Raw genomic sequence first — 20,531 nt, 5'->3', positions numbered from 1 at the left:
GAATGGCCAGACCCAGCTTTGATGCAAGGGATGCCCTTGAGTACATTATACATGTAGTATTGAGTACATCTACAGAGAACAGTAATCATCAAAGACCCACACCACCCAGCAAATGCTCTGTTCTCGCTGCTGCCATCAGAAAAGGTATAGGTGCCACAAGACTCACGCCACCAGGTTCAGGAAAAACTGCTATCCCTCCACCATCAGACTCCTCAGTGACAAACTGAATAGATATTATTGTTACACAGCTTTCATGGGATATTTCCATTATGAATAACCTCTGATATGCTGGCATTGGTTGTTCACACTGGAACAACCAAAATCTGCAAATCTCTGTTTCAGTCTGCCATTTTATTCAGCATTCAGACCTTGGGGAACGTAAAGTGGTGGGACGTGCAACATCATTGTGTCATTATCGAGTGCCACTGCACTCGCCTCCTCCTTCTCCAGCCCTTCTGAAAGATATTAATCTAGTACACATCCTTTGAGTTGCTCCTTTCCATGTCTAAATCCCCATTGCAAACATGTCCTTTCCTTGTTTCCTTCTATTTTACTTACCATCCCATCCCATCTTTTTTTTTCTCACCCTATGCCAGTTCTTTTATTTGTGTTTACTGAAACAAAAGAAGTGTTACTTCTTGCAAAGTAATGGTGTAATAAACATGAAGGTTTCGCCACCAGGGAGGATCTGAAGTCAGGATATCTTTCATGATATTGGCAAGACTGATAATAACCAGACGGTGAAACAAAATTCTGATAATTGAATGTCACACCCGAGTGTTGTTGCTTCATTGAGTGCTGTGAGCTTCTTTGAGGAATTGTCCCTGTTTACCAGCTCTTAAGGTTTATTTCATCAAAGAATTACTAAATAAATAGAGACAGAGATAAACCAGCCAATCGTGGCCGTGAATTCTGAGGCAGTGCCATCAGTTCGGACCCTGACTTCCCAGAGGTGTTGGGAGCATGGAGGGTAGCAGGTGGCTTTAGACATGTGACCAGTATTTTGAACACTAATGAAGCAAGGAGGACAGACAGGAGTCAGATCCCTTGCCGACCAGTGTCATTGGCGAGACGTATAGATCTGCTCGTCTGAGGATTGTGTACATTACATTTCCTTTATTTGTACCTCATGGTTTAGCGAGATGTCTCCTTGATTGGGACATACCTTGCTTTCCTCTTTGTCCAACACACTGGTTCTGACCCTTGCCTGTCTGATGTCCCAATTAGATGCCTGGTAAATTGTTAACCATTTTTAACATTCCCCTTTGGCAGGGCGTTGAGCAGTGGCATTTGAGATGCTCTGTCCCAGCAAATGAAACGCGTGTCAACTGCCAATCCACATATATTAACCTTGCACAAAATGCAGTTAAATACATCGACATAAGGACTTACCTAATGACGGTATCTAAAGAGGTGGGACTGCGTTAACGTTGACTGTACCATTAGCTGAGTTTACACTGCAGACGATCCGGGAAAATTGCAAGGGGTCTAGGAGAAAAAAAACAGAACAGGAAAGTCACCCTCAATCTAGTTCCGTGCTTTTTACACAGCACATGTTCCGGAATAAAGGGAAGCATTTCCTGGAATGAAGTGGCGATGGAAAAAGCAGAAGAGAGTAATTTAAGGACTCTAACTTGTGCACTTGATTAATTTTTCTTTTTGTTCTCTCTGCATTGCATAGTCATTTTGCTTACATTTGTTACCTGTTTACAGTTCTTTATTACACTGTGTACAGTTTATTTTTGCACTGTGGCGGTGTGAGCAGTGGGAGAAACACAGCCACCACATTGAGGGTCGTTAACAACTTTTTTAATTCAAATTCAGCATGCCCCTGGTCACCTGGTGCATTGTGACATCATAATTGCTGCCCAGGGTGCACGCTAGAAGGGATGCTGGAGTCAGAGAGAAACCTCTGACGACACATTTCGCCATGGCTGCTCCTCCATGTGGCAATGCAAGCGGGGCCAGTTCGCCATGAGGATGTGTGCTGCCACACAAAACTCCCCAGAACTGGCTATCCATCTTGTTGCTTTGGTGGCCAAACCCGGCACTTGCGCGTAGCCGTCTGCACCAGCTGTGATAAGTCCAGATGGGCCACCTTCAGGCGGTCCACTGTAAAAAGTTCCTCTCTCTCCCTAACGTCCAGGATGAAGATTTCGCCAAACTGGTGCAAGACTTTGTATGGCCCCTCGTACGGTCGCTGTAGCGGTGAACCTTGTGGTCCTCTCCACACGAAAACGAACTGGGCTGAGTCTAGCTCTTTGGGGAGATGAAACGGCTGGGTCCTGTGGTGGCCAGTGGTGGGGGAGCTAGGGAGGCCAGTCGCCTACATAGGTCCACCAGCAGATATTTGTTGGTGGCCGTGGTGTCTGGGTCTGGGCTGAAAATCTCACCTGGCAGGGAAAGTGGTGCACCATAGACCATCTCTGTTGCTGAAGCTTGCAGGTCCTTCTTGGGTGCCATCCTAATCCCAAGAAGGAACCAGGGTAGTTCATCTGCCCAGTCTGGTCAAAGAGTCTGGCCATAAGTGATGCGATCAGGTGCCTGTGGAACCTCTCCACCATCCTGTTGGACTGCGGGTGGTATGCTGTGGTGTGATGGAGCTTGGCCCCCGGAGCTTCGCCATCTGAGTTCACAGGGCAGACATGAACTGCACCCCTCTGTCGCTAGTGATGTGTGCCAGGACTCCGAAACGGGCAATCCATTGGCTGACCAGAGTCCTGGCGCACGTCTCCTTGGAGGCCTCCTTAATCGGGATGGCCTCCGGCCACATTGTGGCCTGATCCATCACCGAGAAGAGGTTACAAGCTTCCTTGGACACTGGCAGGGGCCCGACGACATCAATGTGGATGTGCTGGAATCTGTGAACTGCTGGGTCAAAGTTCTGGATGGGGGTTTGCGTGTGTCGCTGGACCTTGGCACCTGGTACAGTTCCTGGCCACACAAACTGCTCCGTGACCATCTGCACGATTGTCTTTACCACTGGGTGAGTGAGGACGTGGATCAGACTGAAGACCTTCACCCTCCAGTGTGGCGGGACCACTGGGTGCAGCGTGCCCATTGAGATGTCGCAGAGCAAACCTTGAGTTTGAGGCCTGAGATGGCAGTGCCTGAGCCAGTTGCTTGTAATCCAGGCTGGTCGCAAGAGTGTTGATGGCTGGACGGGAGAACACACCCGCCACTACATTGTCCTTGCTGGCCCTGTGTCGGATGTCGGTCATGAACTCCGACACGTACGAGAGGTGGCACTGCTGTCTGGTGGACCACGGATCCTTGGCCATTGCCAGTGCTTGAGTGAGGGGCTTGTGATCCATGAAGGCTGTGAAGGGTCTGACCTAGAGGAAGTAGCAGTGCCAGGAGGTCCCAGTCGAAGGTGTAGTATTTGAGGTCCAGCGGGCACAGCTGTTTGCTAGAAAAGGCCAGTGGATACCGTTGTCCATCGAGCCACTGTTCCAGAACCCCCCCCCCCCCCAGTGCCGTAGCTGAGGCATCCACGGAGAGCGCCATGTGGGCCTCCAGCCGCAGGTGCACCAGCACCATGGCACTGGCTAGAGCCTCCTTTGTCGCGATGAAAGCCCTGTCCTCCTCCTCTGACCAAGATAAAGTCTTTTCTTTGATGGCCTTGAGCGCGAACAATGGGTGCATGGTGCGCGTGGCTCTGGGGATAAAACGTTGGTAAAAGTTCACCATCCCGCAAATATTGGAGGCCTTTCAGGGTGGAGAGTTTGGGGAATCGTTGAACAGCCACTACCTTCTCCGGTGCCAGTGCGGCCCCAGCCGCCGAAATGGTGTGCCCCAGGAACTAGAGGGACTCCTTGCTGAACTGGCATTTGGCCGCATTGACCGTTAGGCCAAAGTCCACCAGCCGGGCAAAGAGTGTGCAGAGGTGGGCTTTGTGTTCATTGTGGTTGCAAATGGCAATAAAAATATCATCCAGGTAAATGAACACATAGTCCATGTCTTTTCCAACCGTGTCTATGAGGCGCTGAAACATTTTGGCCGCGTTCTTTAGATCGAAGGGCATAAGCAGGAACTCAAAGAGGCCAAAAGGGGTGATAATGGCCTTCTTCCCCACGTTGTCTGGATGCACCGGAATCTGATGGTATCCCCGCACGAGGTCCACTTTGGAGAAGATCCGCACGCTGTGGATGTTGGTGGAGAAGTCCTGTACATGAGACACTGGGTACCTGTTGGGAGTGGTTGCGTCGTTCAACTGACAGTAGTCCCTGCACAGTCTCCAGCCCCCAGATAATTTCAGGACCATATAGAGTGGCGATGCCCAGGTGCTGTCTGAGCGGCGGACAATTCCCAGTTCCTGGAGCCTGGAGAACTCCTCCTTTGCCTGCTGGAGCTTCTTGGGCAGTAGATGTCTGGGTCTAGCTTGCAGCAGGGGGCCCTATGTGGCGATGTGGTGGAAGACCCCATGCTGGGTCAGGGCGGCATTGAACCATGCCTCTAAGAAGGTGGGGAATTTGTGGAGGATCTCGTCGAACTCATCCCTTGCGGTGGCTATGGTGGCAATTTTGCGCCTGCGGGCTTCTGCTGTGTCCAGTCGGGTGGAGTGGAACGTTCGGGCTTTGACCAGCCTTTTGCCTTTCATGTTAACCAGTAGGCTGTGAACTCTGAAGAAGTCGGCCCCTAACATCGCGGTGCCCACGGAGGTTAGGACAAACCTCCAGTGGAACTTCTCCTTCCCGATCTGGATCTGTGCCCTGCGGGTGCCGTAGGTCCTGATGGTGGAGCCGTTGACTGCCCTCAGGGTTGGATCTCGAGATCGGGTTGAGTTTCTAATGCTGTGGCGGGGAAGGACGCTGAGCTCAGCCCCTGTGTCCACCAGGAATCGGCGGCCAGTGGATCTGTCCGTCACATGAGGGAGGCTGTTTGTGTGGCCAGCTGTTGCAGCCATCAACGGCGGCTGGTCTGGTCATTTCCCTGAAACCTGCAGGTCTGGTGGCACTTACGGGCTTGCACTCACCAGCGCTAGTGGTAGAAACACCAGGTCGACTGGCCCTCTTCTTGCTTGGTCTTGGGAGTGGCTTGCGGTCGGCTGGCTCCTGGTCATGCTACCTGGTTGAGAGCTGCCTTGTTCCCCCTCTTTATACGCCAGAGTGCATCCTCATGGGCTGCTGCTCTCCTTGGGTTCAAGAAGTCTTCATCTGTGAGGAGCTGCTGGGTGTCCTCCACCATTTGTTCCAGGAATATCTGGTGGAAGAGAAACAAGGCTTGTGCTCTTCCGCCAGGGCCAGCATTTTGTCCATCAGCGTTGACAGACTACAGTCCCCAAGCCCATTTAGGTGAAGGAGCCTGGAAGTCCATTGCCGGTGAGTTAGCCCGAAAGTTCCAAGCAGCAGGTCTTTTAGGGCGGTGTACTTGCCAGTAGCCAGGGGGTGGTGGATGATGTCATCCACCCTCGCTGCCATATCTTTGTCCAGAGTGCTCACGACATGATAGAACATCGTGCCATCTGAGGAGATGTTGCGGAGTTGAAATTGTGCTTCCGCCTGCCCGAACCACATTCTCGGTCAGTGGGTCTAAAAGGGGGGGAGCTTGATGGAGGCAGCATTAACCTCTGCTGAATCCACAGTGTTTTGAGTCCAGAAAAGCATCTAGGCTCGTAGGGGTCACCACTGTGACGGTGTGAGCAGTGGAAGAAACACAGCCACCATGTTGTGGGTCATTAATGACATTTTATTCAAATTCATCATGCCCCTTTAAGGGCAGCATGAGCTCAGTCACCTGGTGCATTGTGACATCATAATTGCTGCCCAGGGTGCGTGCTGGAAGGGATGCTGGAGTCAGAGAGAAACCTCTGACGACGCCATTTCCCCATGACTGCCCCACCACGTGGCAATACAAGGAGGGCCGGTTTGCCATGAGGATGTACGCCACCACAGCACTATAAATTAGTGGTAATTCTGCCACACCTGCAGGAAAAGGGAATCACATATGTGATGTCATGCATGTACTTCGACAATAAATCTGAATCTGTAGACTTGACGTGCTTTAATGACATTTTTTAGGGTTCTTTGAGAATGAAATGACAGGGTTGTTGTGAGGGTGGAAGTCTGGTTTCAGAGAGATATTGGGAAAGGATCATTTTAACGTAGGCAGTGATGATCTCCAGAGCAGATCTGATATTGGTGCTCGTTGTACAAGCTCATTCATGAAACAAAAACAGAAAATTGGAAAGACTTGGCAGGTCAGGGAACACTAGTGGAAACATAAATTGAGTTAATGTTTGAGGTTAGTTTGGGTATATTTGAAATTTTTACCTTGTTGGCTTGTCCCTTGGGATTGAGGATAACTTTGTATCCATTACAGTTTTTTGGGTTCTACAGCAACTTATAAATTCAATGCATAATCAACAGACTTTGCCATAGATGGGGCAGGTGGAGCTTAATGAGATAGGTGGATCATTTCTTTAGATTTTCTGTCTTTCCTCTCCTTTTTGTGTTTGTGCTCTATTTGCTCCCACTGGAGAGTCAAAGTGCTGGGTGCCTTCCTAGAAGTTTTACTGCCGTTTAGAGCAAAGGTGGACTAAGGATTCCCTTGATCATGCAGTCTTTTTTTTAGCTATGAATTGAGAGCATCTTTAAAGCATTTCTTTTTGAAATTCACTGACTATGATAGAGCATTGAGTAGAATGCTTGGTGTCTAAATGCAGATGATTTGGCTGTTTGGAGCTGGTTGAGTATAATCAGTCTCAATGCTTGTTGATTTCCCTACCATTCAGTGAATTTGGAGGATTTTATGGAGGCAGCATTTTTGAAACATATCCAGTGCTTTGACCATCCATTTGCTGTACTTTAATTAAATGTGATACATCACATTTAGAACTGGAAAGGGAAAAATTACTTTCTGACATTATTAGTTAACTGAAAATTTTAACTGAATTAAATTTGTTTATAGGTAGCTGCAACATTTATGGAAATTTGGAAATAGAAACCCCATTGACTCTTCCATGTTCAAATTGTGTAGAAATTACTTTATCAACCAAAGAACTGCATGAAGAGGAATTTTGTCCATCTCTCGAGTAAGTATAAAACTTTTGTATAAGCAAATTTATAGTTCTTACATACTAAATAAAGCAAACAATCTGAGAAAAGCAGGGAAATCACCCATCTGTAAAGGCAGAGGTTCTTTACCCTTATGGCTAAAGACGTAAAATACGTCGTGGCCAGCTCTGAGGCGCTGATTCCAATCCTTCTCGGTCCGTCGCCTGACCTGAATGTATAGCCGCTGCAAGCGACTGGTTGGAGGCAGGCTGATGATACCGTCAGCCTGCAACCCATCTCCACACTCACCCCTCTCCCTCCATGACCCCCTCAAGGCAGGGGCAATGGGCGAGAGCCATCAGGGGGTGGCCGGTGTGGGCTGTGACAGCCACACTGGCTGCTTCAGCTTTTGGGGTCACTTTCTGCGCCTCAAAACACAGAAGAGCAATGCTTTCTTCCCTACCCATAATCCTCCACATAGCTGGAACTGTTCTGGGAACCACAGGGGTTCCAACTGTGTGGGGGATTATGAGTAGGGAAGACAGCCATTGCTCTGCTGCGTATTTATGATAGGTGGTGCTACAGCACCAGTTGCCCCACCTCCATCGGCTCTGAAGGGCGCTACGAGGCACTTCTTTTAGGGCTGCTGTCTGAAAGGTAAGTTTTAAGTTTTAGATCTGCTCTTATAATCGGCCTTCAGCTGGAGGCCTGACATGAAATGGCCTATAAGTAGCAACCTCAACTAACTTGACTTTTTACTTAAAATCAATAACATGTTTAGACATAAATGTACACATACTCAGTAAAAGGCCATTTTGTCCCACAAGCCTATGCCACTCAATTACACCCAATTGGTCTGTAGCTTTCTATGCAGTTACAGTGAGGTCCAACACAATCTTGAGAAACCACACCTCATCTGTCTAGCCTTCTGGATTCAGCACAAAATTCTCTAACTTTATAGAATCTAGAACATTAGAGCACTGTACAGGCCAACCTATACAAACCTACTCAACAAACTAAACCTTCCCTACCTCAAACCCATAATCCTGTATTTTTCTTGCATCTATGTGCCTGTCTAAGAGTCTTTTAAATGCCCCTATTGTACCAACCTCCAGCACCACCCCAAAAATGCATTCTAGCCACCCACTACTTTCTGTGTATTTTAAAAAAAACTTACTCCTGACATCTCCCCTCACTTTGTGCATGTGTCCTCTGCTGATTACTACTTTTGCCCCATGAAAAAAAGTGCTGACTCTCCACCCTATCTATCCCTGTAATAGACCTTGTAGAAAGACCTTTATTAAGTTACCTCTTGTCCTTCTTCACTCCAAAGAGAAAAGCTATAGATCTGTTAATCTTGCTTCATAAAACATGTTCTCCAATCCAGGTAACGTCCTGCTAAATCTCTTCTGCACACTTTCTAGCTTTCATGTCCTTCAAGTGAGGTTGATTTTCTTATGACATGCAGCCTATTTTTGTGTAGAAATTGAACTTCTGTCATGGACTGAGGATAATCTTTATTCTCACCCGTTTATCCATATATTGTGCTCTATGGATTTCAGTTAAATTTTGGTAAATCTTTCGGTTATTCATTTAAAAGTTTTCTGATATTTAATGTACATAAATGCACAACATCTAGTATGCAGATCATGATTTCTTTTTACACTGAGCATTTTGAGGACTAAATTTTTGTGCAATGCAAGAACTATCAATAAAGCTTAGTTTTATTTCACTCGCAGTTCAATTTTTACGGTAGTAACAAAGGATTTTCTGGAGTTTCAAATATGGCAGTCAGAAAAGTTCTACAGTTCTTTTTCATCTCTAAGATTCAGAGGTAAGGAATTCAAATATTATGTTTGACTGTCACTTTTTTAAAAACTAATTTTTTTAAACTATCATGCTGGAGAAGGTGGCTATTCCATGCAAAGAAACAAAATGTTGCATGTAACTAAAGGTTTGATTGGAGCATAAAATTTTCTGAAGATATTGGAATAGAGAAAAACTCATATTTTTGCACAATAAAAATGTGAAACCCAATAAAAGTCTATGTAACCTCTTACTGCTGCAATCAGAAGTTCCTACCTGCTTTAAAAGGGCATCAATCATCTCGGTGCCCAAGAAAGGCAGGGGTGACCATCAATGACCATCAACCAGTAGCACTTACATCTAGTGTGATGAAATGCTTTAAGAGATTTGGTCATGAGCAGAATTAACACGTACTTAAGTAAAGGTCTGGACCCACTGCAATTCACCTATCATCACAATCGCTCCACAGCAGGCACAATATTGCTGGCTCTCCACTCAGCTCTGTTAGTATAGTGGTTAGTATCACCGCCTGTCACGCATGAGACTGGGGATCAATTCCTCTATGGGGAGCCAAATTAGATCCATTATCAGAATGTAATTCCTTCACTTGACCATGTCTGGTGATAAAATGTCAAAAAACAATGATAAAAGAGTCTGTATCAAGTGATGACGCTACTTCAATATGAACTGCTCTCGTAGTCAAACAGGTAAAAATAGCTCTGTATCGTTTTTCAACATTTCCTCCTTGTTTTACTTGCAAAGGACCAAAATAATCAACTCCTACGTATATAAATGGGGGTTCATCAGGTGAAACTGTCTTATGGCAAATCTGCCATTCGTTGTTGTCCAGGTTTAGCATGCAAAACCTTCTCGATTTCATTAACTCAGTTAGTCACAAAGGTACGAAACCACATGGTTTTGTTATTAACGTATTTAAGTACTGATGTACTATCAGTCCAAAACATAGAATCTGCTAACTCCATCTGTAATTCTCGCCATAATAGCGGCATTCATTTCCATTTGAGGTATGGTGACTGTCTTTAATGGAGCCACTCTGGCTTTTCCCATTATAAATCCACAATGTACTCGCTCTTGGTTATTTTGCAGTACTAAATAACTGAAAGTACAAAAACCACCTTTGCTTGCATCAGTAAAATGATGTAACTGAGCAAATGTGGCAATTTCAAAGTCTAAGTTTTGAAACATTTGTTGATTTCAAAATTTTCTAGCATTTTAAGACTCTCAATCCAATTCATCCAATCTTGTGCGATGGAATCTGGTATAGATTCAGCCAATCCAAATTTTCTTCTGCACAATTCTTGCAGAATTTTCTTGGCTATTAATACTACCGGTTCCAATATTCCCAAAGGATCATATATTGAGCGTATGATTGAAAGAATACCTCCTCTTGTCAAAGGTTGTTCTTTCAAAACAATTTTGGATTTGAAATCATCAGATTGAACCCACCATTGCACTCCTAGAATTCTTTCAAGAGGTAGAACATCACATCACAATTTCTGCCTCAGGAATGATATCCAACATATCTCGACTGTTGCTAGTCCATTTTGTAAAGAACCTCCTTTATTACAGATCTCTTAACTCATGATTTCTTGACCAACACGTCATATGTGAGACCAGAGGAGCCAACAAACTTCGACGACTGTTAAACAACCATGAAGAAACCCTACCAAGCCGTACCACAACTGCACTTCAGCAAGTCTGATCACCTGGCTGTATTTAAACTCCCAGCATACAAGCAGATACAAAGTACCACAACACCAGGAGTTAAGACGTCAAAAGTACAGTTGAGGGTGGCAGAGGAGCATCTGCAGGACTGCTTTGAATCAATGGACTGGACCATAATTCAAGATCTCTCCTTAGACTTGAATGAATCTGCAAAATATGTCACCGATTTCATCAAGACCTGTGTGGATAGGTGTGTGCCCACGCACACATACCAAGTGTTTCCCAACCAGAAGCCTTGCTGAGGGAATGATCAAGGGCATTTAAGGCTGGAGATCCAGATCTCTACAAGAAGTCCAGGTACGATCTGTAGAAGGCTATATCTGAAGCAAAGTGGCAATTCCAGAGGAAGCTGGAGACAGACAGATACATGCCAGCTATAGCAGGGAATGCAGACTATTACAGCCAAGAAAACAAGGGTGACTGCCATAGATGGCTGTGATGCTTCATTACCCGATGGGCTGAACACCTTCTATGACCCCTTTGAGAAGGAGAACCCAACAGTGTCTAATAGAATCCCTGAAAAGACTGAGGACCCTGTGATATCTGTCTGAGACTGAGGTCAGAACATCATTCAAGAGGGTGAATCTGGCAGGGTTCCTATAATCTTGCTAACCAACTCGCCAGAGTGTTCATGGACATTTTCAACCTATTGCCATAGTCAGGGGCTTCCATCTGCTTCAAAAGTGCATCAATCATCCCAGTGCCCAAGGAGAGTAGTGTAAGCTGCCTTAGCAACTGCCACCCAATAGCACTAACATCTACTGAGATGAAGTGCTTTGGGAGGTTAGTCATGGCCAGAATTAACATTTCCTAAGTCTGGACCCACTACAATTCACTGATCATCACAATCACTCCACAGCAGATGCAAGATTGCTGGCTCTCTACTCAGCTCTGGATCACCTCAAAAACTAACTCATACATATGGTGGCTCTTAATAGTCTACAGCTCAGTCATCAACACCATTATACCCTCAGGGCTGGTCAAGAAGCTCCAAACCCTGGACCTCTTCAGATGGACCCTTGACTTTTTCATTGGAAGACGACTGTCAATACAATTTTTAAAAAATGTCTCCTTCTTACTGACTCTCAACACAGGCACACCTCGAGGATGCATGCTTGGCCCACTGCTCTATTCACTACAGAATACACCCATGATTGTGTGGCCAGGCACAATTCCAATGCCATCTACAAATTTGCCCATGACCCCCCACAGTTGTCAGCAGAATCACAAAGGGCAATGAGGAAGCCTACAGGAGGGAGATAGATCAGCTCGTTGAGTGGTGTCGTACCAACAACCTTGCGCTCAATGTTAGCAAAACCAAGGAGATGGTTGTGGACTTCAGGAGGAAGTCAGGGGAATACAATACAATCCTCATTGAGGGCTTGGTAGGGAGAGGGTCAAGAACTTTAAATTTCTGGGTGTCAACATCTCCGAGGATCCTCTGCATCCTCCGTGTTGATGCAATCACGAAGAAGGTTCTCCATTTGCTATACTTTGTGAGGTGTTTGAGGAGATTCAATATATTACAGAAAACTCAAAAACTTCTACAGGTGTACCGTGGAGACCATCCTGCTTGGTTGCCTCACTGTCTGGTACGGAGGTCCCAATGCTCAGGACAAGATAAAACTCCAGAGCGTTGTTAACTCGGCCTGTAACATTATGGACACCAGGCTTCACTCCATCGAGAACATCTACAAGAGGCAGTGTCTTAAGAAAACAGACTCTATACTCAGGGACCCCCACCTTCCAGGCCATGACCTCTTTACTCTGCTACTATTGGAAAAAGGGTACAGGAGCCTAAAGATGAGCACTCAGCTGTATAATGTCAGCTTCTTTCCAGCTGATCAATGCACCAATGACACTGCCTTCTTCGACTTTTCATGCTCTATTTTTATTGTTGTGAGGTAGTTCATATGAATGTTTGCACTGTGATGCTGTCGCAAAACAAATTTTGTAACTTGTTCATGACAACTCTGATTCTGGTTGTGGTTTACCTGTTGCTGTAAAGACCCTTTACCTTTTGTTTTCTGATTTCTGCTGCTGTCATTCAACTTTTTAAATATGATTAAGCATCTGTCTAGCTCCAACTTTATTTTGTTTCTACATTTGCCTTTGTCGTGATGTGTCTTTGAGATGAAAGTAAAAAAAGTGGAAATGTAATTTTTTGAGAATGTTAGTGGACAGGTCAAGAGCAAGATTTTTGGAAACAATCAGGAGATAGAATGACTTCTAAATTTATATTATCAAGATCCAAGAACACTTATCTGGTTTATCAATTCATCTTTGTTTTGTGCTTGATTTAATTACCCTGACATCAGCTCACTAAGTCCTTATACTACCAATCAACCATACTCAGACAGAAAATTGTGATTAATAGGCTTTAAAATGTCAGCACAGCTTGCATGTTGCTGGCCTGGTTCCAAAGCAGGGGTTTGGGCATTGCAGCCTTTATGGGAATATCTGGGAGGGAGGAGTCGTAGGTTCGAGGGGGTGGGGGGGGGGTGGTGGGCCAGCCCATACAGTACATACATACACATAGTGGTAGCACTACATTCACCCCTCATTTTTAAGGGATAGTGTGGTTTAGTGTTCATGGCAGCTTCACAATACTTCAAAGTCCTTTACAGATTCAGCCTGTCTGTTGTTGCAACCGTCACAGCGTCTGCTGTGGCATAGCTGTCAGTTCCCGGGCAGTGGCTTGTGCAACTGGCAGTGCTTCCGGTGGCTGAGGGGGGGTTGGTACCGTGGTGCTTTTCAGGTCGGTTGGAGTTTGTGGTGCGAATTTGGGTGCCGATAGTGGAGCTGTTTGGTTGGGTTACCAGGGGAGGTAATTTGGTTGGTCGAGGGATCTCCTGCACGCACCAGGCCCAAGATGGAGACTATGTACTTTCAACCATCCTGATACTCCACTTAGGCGTATTGGGAGTTGGCGTGGAGGAGGTGGACCTTCTTGACCAGAGGGTCAGTTTTGTGGTGGCTGATGTGCCTTTGAAGCAGCACAGGCCAGGGTTCATCGGCCAGGATGGTAGTGTGGTTCTGGATGCCAATTTCCTGGGGAAGGAAAAGAGCCTTTCATGTGGTGTTGCGTTTGTGGCCATACAGAGAAGGGACCTAGTAGCATGGAGGGCATTTTGCCACTCGAAGGTGGGCAGTCCTTTTGATTTAAGGGCTAAGAGGACCACCCTCCAAATAGTGGCATTTTCCCCCTCTACCTGCCTATTTCCCTGGGGGGGAGGGGGGGGGTTATAGCCTGCGATCTTGGTTGTGGCTATGCCCTTGGTGAACAAGTACTGGCGCAGCTCCTCACTCATAAAGGAGGACTCCCAGTTGCTATGGATATAGCAGGGGTATCTGAACAGAGTGAAGATGCCACGTAGCCTTTTATGACCATGACCGTGGTTGTATCTGGTCAGGGAATGGCAAAGGGGAAGCGGGAGTATTCATTCACTATGTTATGGAAGTATACATTTCTGTTGGTGGACGGGAGAGGTCCCTTAAAGTCCATGCTCAGTTGCTCGAAAGGGCGGGTGGCTTTGATAACTCCCTGATGTCTTCGACTGAGTTGAGGAGGTTGCAGGATCTAACAAAGTGGTACAGCCTGGTGACTCCGGGGTGGCAGAGGTTGTTGTGGAGGTCTTGGCGATAATCCAGCAGTGCATTGGTGCAGGGCTTCAGGAGTCTCGTTGATGTTCCCAGGCCAGTATAAGATCTCATAGTTGTAGGTGGATAGCTCAATTCTCTACCTCAGGATCTTTTCGTTCTTGATTTTTCCCCTCTGTTTGTTGTTGAACATAAAAGCGAGAGCATGTTGTCAGTCAGCAGGGTGAATGGTTTTCTGGCCAGGTAGTGCCTCCAATGGCACACAGCTTCCACTATGGCTTGGGCCTCCTTCTCAATGGCTGAGTGCCAGAGCTCAGGGCCCTGGATGGTTCTGGAAAAAATTGCCACGGGCATGCCCGCCTGGTTGAGCATGGCGGGCAGGATGAAGTTGGACGCATCACTCTCCACCTGGAAGGGGATGGATTCATCCACAGCGTGTATCACCATCTTGGCGATGTCACCCTTGATGCTTGTGAACACTGTTTGGGCTTCTGCCAATGGGGAAAGTGGCTGATTTCGCCAGGGGGTGGGCTTTGTCTGCATAATTAGGGACCCACTGGGCATATTGGGGAAAAGAAGCCTAAGCACCTTTTCAGGACCTTGAGAGTCTGGGGTAATGGGAGTTCTGACAGAGGATTCATGTGGACCGGGTCTGGTCCAATGACACCATTCTCCACCACACAGCCCAGGATGGCCAGCCATGAAGTGCTAAAGATGCACTTCTTTTGATTATGGGTCAAGATGAGGCTTTTGGCTGTCTGGATAAACTTGTGGAGGTTGGCGTCATGGTCCTACTGGTCATGGCAGTAGGTGGTCACATTGTCCACGTAGGGAAATGTGGACTTGAATCCATAGTCGTCGACTATGCGGTCCATCTCTCTCTGGAAGATAGAGACCCTGTTGGTGACTCTGAAAGGGATGCGGGGGAAGTGGTAGAGGCGATCGTCCGCCTTGAAAGCAGTTCATGGGGTGTACTCAGGCCAGATTGGTAGCTGGTGGTAACTGGGTGATCTCATTGACCACGTCGGCAATGCAGGAAAGTAGTTAAGCATCCAGCAGGGTGAACCAGTTTATGTACTCAATGACCATGCGTTGTTTCTCTCTGCTCTTTACTACCACTACTTGAGCTGCCCATGGGCTGGTGCTGGGTTCTATGACCCCTTCTACTAGGAGTTATTTGACCTCAACTTTAATGAATGCTCTGTCCCTGGGGCTTTACCGTCTGCTCTTAGTGGCTACCAGGTCGCAGTCGGGGGTGAAGTTTTTGAACGGGCGGTGGTGGGACCCAGAGAGTAGAGAGGTCACAGGTCGTGTTCTGGAGGGGTCAGTTGGTTCAGGACTTTGGTGTTGCAGACCATGATGGGCAGGTGGGGGATGTTGAACTGCATACAAATGCTCTCTAGCTGGCACTGGAAGTCCAATCCCAGTATGACCGACGTGCAGAGGTGTGGCATGATCGGGAATTTAAAGTTTTTGTACTCAGTGCCCCGCATAGTTTGTGTCACGGTACAGTAGCCACTGATCTTGGCTGAGTGGGATTTGGAGGCTAAGGAAACCTTACATTGCATCGGGGTTACAACGAAGGAAGTATTGCTGTACAGAACCCAGGTGGATGAAGCTCTTGGTGCTTCCTGTGTCAAATAAACTGTTCGTAGTGTGTTTGTTTACCTCGATGCTCATCATGGCTTTGGCCAGTTGGTGTGGGCTGTGTTGGTCAAGGACGATGGAGACGAGCATCAGGTCACTGTCCAAGTCGCTACTGTGTTGGTTCAGGGGCACTCACCAAGATGGCTGCCCCCATGTCGCACATCCAGTGCTATCCCTTGCCTCCAGGAGTGGAGCCGGAAGTGATGCTGGTCATCCCCTGGGGTCCCGTTGATTCATCCCCAGCCACTTGAAATGATGCCCGAGTGAAGTCAGAAATGGGGAGACCCAAGATGGCAGCGGCATCGCTGGAGGTAGGTTGGGACCTACACACTTTCGTGTAGTGACCTTGCTTCCCGCAAATGGAGTATGCTGGGCTGGTGAGCTCTGACGGGTGCTTCCTGTGCCCACAGAAGTAGCACTTCTGGTGCTCAGTGGCGGCGGCAGTGACATGGGACCCCATGTCTCAAGATGGCTGTGCCTGCGTCCCCAACACAGCGGTCACATTGCCCAAAGAGAATGCTTTGGCTCATTGTTGCACTGTCAGCAATTTAGCTAAGTCCACTACTTCCTGCAGGCTCCAATCGCCCTTTTCCAGGAGTCTCTATCTGATGTAATCAGAGCAGAACTCGGCCATGCACGTGTCCTGTATTATTGCCTTCAAGGTGGAAGCTGCAGAGACTCATGAATACGTTGAGGCAGTGCATCACTGTCAAATTTAGACAACCACAATCTTATAGAGAATCGAGATTAATAGGCTTTAATCACCTTCGAGTGTCAGCATTGCTTGCCCGGTTCCAAGGCAGTAACTGAGGGAGGAGTTTGGGTGTAACGGCTGTGGTTGATCGGTAGCACAATTTAATCACCTTAATTTTAGACAATGGACCAGATAATACGAGCAGATAGATAAGACATCGACCCTAAGGATCCAGAGGCCTTGACTAAATTTGACAGTGGTGCACTGTCTCAACGCATTCATGAGGCACAACGACGTGCGGAGCAAAGAAAATGGAACTAGGAACTGAGCTTTTCTGTATTACGTTTTCTTAGTTTTTTTCTTAATATATTTTTAATAGTTGCTGTTTATTTTTTTTTAGAACCTCAGATAAAAGACTGTGCCTTCCATCATAAATCAAGTTCTGAGTTAATTTACCTGCTAAATGCCTCCCCAGAGGAACAGATAAGTGCTACTGTAAAAAGTTTATGGGAAGATTATATGAAAATAGCTGCAATTCCAAGACATGCAACAGAGCAACTGCACTTAGGTCATGTTGAAACAAAAGAATTGCCAACTGCTAACCTCGAAGAATTTTCACCAGTTAGCATAATTAATTTTGAAAGTATGTTCACTGATTATATTCCTTTGCATCATTAAAATGTCTATTATCACTGTGATGTAAAAAGAATGCATTGTTATTTACAAATAATAATTAATAGGTACTTATTAGATTTATTAGCACTAGAAATTCATAAACTTTGCATGTTAATCTTCTCTATGATATGACATTTTTAAAATATGTGTTTATAGATCTGGTATAAATTGGTCCTCAAACATTAGTTTCTTATCTGCTAATTGACAGAGACACATATTATTGGGAGACAATGATACAAATAGTCTGCTAACAACAATTAATTCAGTTATAATAGTCTATTTTGAAGTTTAAAAAAAAATATTTTATTAAAATTTTTATCCATACATGTAATCATAGCAAAATACAATAATCAAATATTAATGTCATTTCCATTATACATGATGGTATACAACCCCCAACCCCTTCCTCAACAAAAATCCACAAGTGAAGAAAAGAAAGAAATATAATAAGAAAAAAGCAAGAAAATAAATAAAAAGAGAAAAAATAAAGGAAACGTACCTGATTACCAAGAAGACAACACCCACCAAAGGTTCTAACATTTACATTTTAAAAAATTCTTTCAAGGAGGTTAATGAGGTTCTCAAAGTTTAAGGAAAATATCTATAAATTAATTCTCACAGTTTGTAAATATGGCCGTCAAATTTTCAAAATTTGTTTCTTATTATAAGTAATCTTCTCAAGGAGAATGCAACTATGTATTTCTGCATTCCATTGCTCCATTCCTAGATGAGAGTCCGATTTCCACATTATTGCTATACACTTTCTTGCTACTACTAATGCAATCTTTAGTATTTTTTTTGATAGATAGTTAATTTCAGTCTTATCCCTACAGTATTACTTAATAAAAACAACATTGGATTTTGTGGAAATGAAATTCCTATAACTTGTTCTAAAAAAAGTTCCTAAATTTATCTAAAAGGATCTCACTTTAGGGCCGGACTAAGTAGAATGTAAAAAAAAAGTACCTATCTCCTGGCCACATCTAAAACATTAATCTGATAAATCTGACTTCAATTTATTCAATTTCTACAGCTTAAGATATAATTGATGTCAAAAATTATATTGAACTATTCTATATTTAACAGTTATTGTATTTGTCATACTATCTCAACATAATTCCAACCAACTTTGTTAATCAATATTAATATTTAAATCCGCTTCCCATCTGTCTGGACCTATGAATCCCCTGCTTGCAATAAAATGTATATGGCTGAAGTAAATTTCTTTATATGTCTATTATAAATCACCATCTCCACATCACTACATTTCAGTAAAGACATTTTTGGACCCAATTTAAATCTTAAATATGCTCTTAGTTGATAATAACATTGTAAATGGAATATGTCAATTTTGAATCAGAGGGATTTTATATAACACAACCCCCTCATTCCACTTTCAGTGTTTATCTTATTCCAAATATTAATCAAATGTTTCAACAAAGGGGTTTCCCTCTCACCAGATATTACTTTCAGTTCCCAATTATATACAAAATCTTCTGGTATTCTCTCTCCTATGTTATCAATTTCTATTTTAATTGATGCCAACTTCTCTCTCTCTTAAAAAATGAAGCAAGAAACCTCATTTGAGCCACCTTGTAATATATTTTTTTTAAATTTGGAAGCTGTAGGCCTCTTATCACAAATTTCCATGTTAAATTATCTAAAGAAACCCTCAACATCTTACCCTTCCAAAGAAACTTTCTTATATATTTATTTAATTCTTGGAACACCTTTGTGGTAACAATATTGGTAATGTTTGAAAAATACACTGTACTCTAGGAAATGTATTCATTTTAACACAGTTAACCTGTCCAATGATGTTATTGGCAACACCATCCACTTATTCAAATCTTCTCCAATTTTTTTAAGTAAAGGTGAATAATTCAATTTATTATAAATTTTTAGTCTTCATGTTATTTACATTCATTTTATAGAATGGGCCTTGCAGGAAAGGCTACATTTATTATTAAGCTGCTGCTCCCACCATCCTTCTTCACATACCCCTCAACTTTATAAAAAGTGACAAGAGGGGGACTAGAAGTCTAAAGATAATGAAAGTAAAGATGAAAATTTCAGCACTAGATGGATGAGTAAAATCAGGTGATGTAAAAACACAATGCTGGAGAAACTCAGCAGGCCAAACAGTCCCCTTTGTGTAGCAAAGATAAAGATACATAACTAATGTTTCAGGTTTGAGCCCTTCAAGGTATTGAAAAATGTTGGTAGGCCTCCGAACAAAAAAGCAAGGGGGGAAGGAGCATGGTCCCAAAGGCAGGACGTAATAGGTGGAAAAAGGAGGAAAAGCACAGTAGCAAGCAGGGGGAGAAGGGGTGGCTAGGTGAATAGAGAGGAAGGGAAGGGAGAGAGAAAGGAGGCAAGTAGCAGAAACCAGAGGTCGATGTTAATGCCATCTGACTGAAGAATGCCAAGAAGGAAAATCAGGTGGTGTTTCTCCAATTTATAGGTGGTCTTGGTGGGATAGTACATGAGGCCATGGACAGATACGCAGTATGGGGGTGATATGCAGAAATGAAATGGTTGGCCACCGGGAGGTCTCTGTCACTGATGCGGACAGAGCAAAGGTGCAACATTTTGGGGTTGAACCCTTCATCAAGGTGTGGAAAAATGTCAGCAGGTATCTGAACAAAAAGAAAGAGGATGTTTCGGGCTTGAGCTCTTTTCCAAACCTTGATGAAGAGCTCAAGCCCGCAATGTTGGTTACATAGCTTTATCTTTGGTGTTATAAAGGTGTGGTACACTGTTAGCCAGAATCAGACACACACAAAGATAAAGACTGTACAACAGGCTTTAATCCACAAAGACTTCCACAGAGCCAGGCTGGCTATGGCTGCAGCAACTCTGAGTGAGGCCTCAGGAGGCCGGCGGCGCAGGCTCATATCCCAGAGGGTGATTGACAGCCGGCTAGGTGTTGTCCTGTCCCCTTACACTCCTGCAGGTACAGAGGTTGTCCCCTGCAGTAGGCCAGTGGTGTATCACCACAAAAGGACACTGTTTGATTTGCTGAGTTTCTCCAACATTGTGATTTTACTTAGGCTGCGGTGTCTGTAATCTTTTGTGTTTTACTCCTTAAAATCAGGTGATGTTAGTTAGGGAGTTCCAGGATTGAGAAAAAGTGATGTTGTACAAACATCTGTGACTTGAAAAGGTATTTTCTGATTGAGTCTCTTGTGTGTATTTAGAGCTGCTCTCACTAACGCTAGTGGGGAACTCCAGACTTGCCTTGTAGATAGTGGAAAGGTTTTATTATCTCAGGATGTAAGTCACATGCTGCAACATATCCAGCCTGTGATCTGCTTTTGTAGCACAGGGAACTGGTCTATTTGAGTTTCTGCTCAGTGGTAATGGAG

The 20,531-nt window shown here is 44.8% G+C and overlaps 1 protein-coding gene across 1 annotated transcript in view; it reads left to right on the top strand.

Annotated features, from left to right (window-relative positions):
• LOC138756661 (protein shortage in chiasmata 1 ortholog) overlaps positions 1-20,531 on the top strand; it is a 241,433-nt gene that overhangs the window by 62,233 nt on the left and 158,669 nt on the right. Inside the window, exons 11-13 of the mRNA XM_069923047.1 lie at positions 6,914-7,033; positions 8,735-8,829; positions 16,889-17,131. Coding sequence (XP_069779148.1) covers positions 6,914-7,033; positions 8,735-8,829; positions 16,889-17,131 — 458 coding nt within the window. The remainder of the gene's footprint in view (positions 1-6,913; positions 7,034-8,734; positions 8,830-16,888; positions 17,132-20,531) is intronic.

Source organism: Narcine bancroftii, chromosome 1, assembly GCF_036971445.1.
Source record: "Narcine bancroftii isolate sNarBan1 chromosome 1, sNarBan1.hap1, whole genome shotgun sequence".
NCBI classification, from domain to species: domain Eukaryota; kingdom Metazoa; phylum Chordata; class Chondrichthyes; order Torpediniformes; family Narcinidae; genus Narcine; species Narcine bancroftii.
This window is presented reverse-complemented; position numbering and strand designations above follow the sequence as displayed.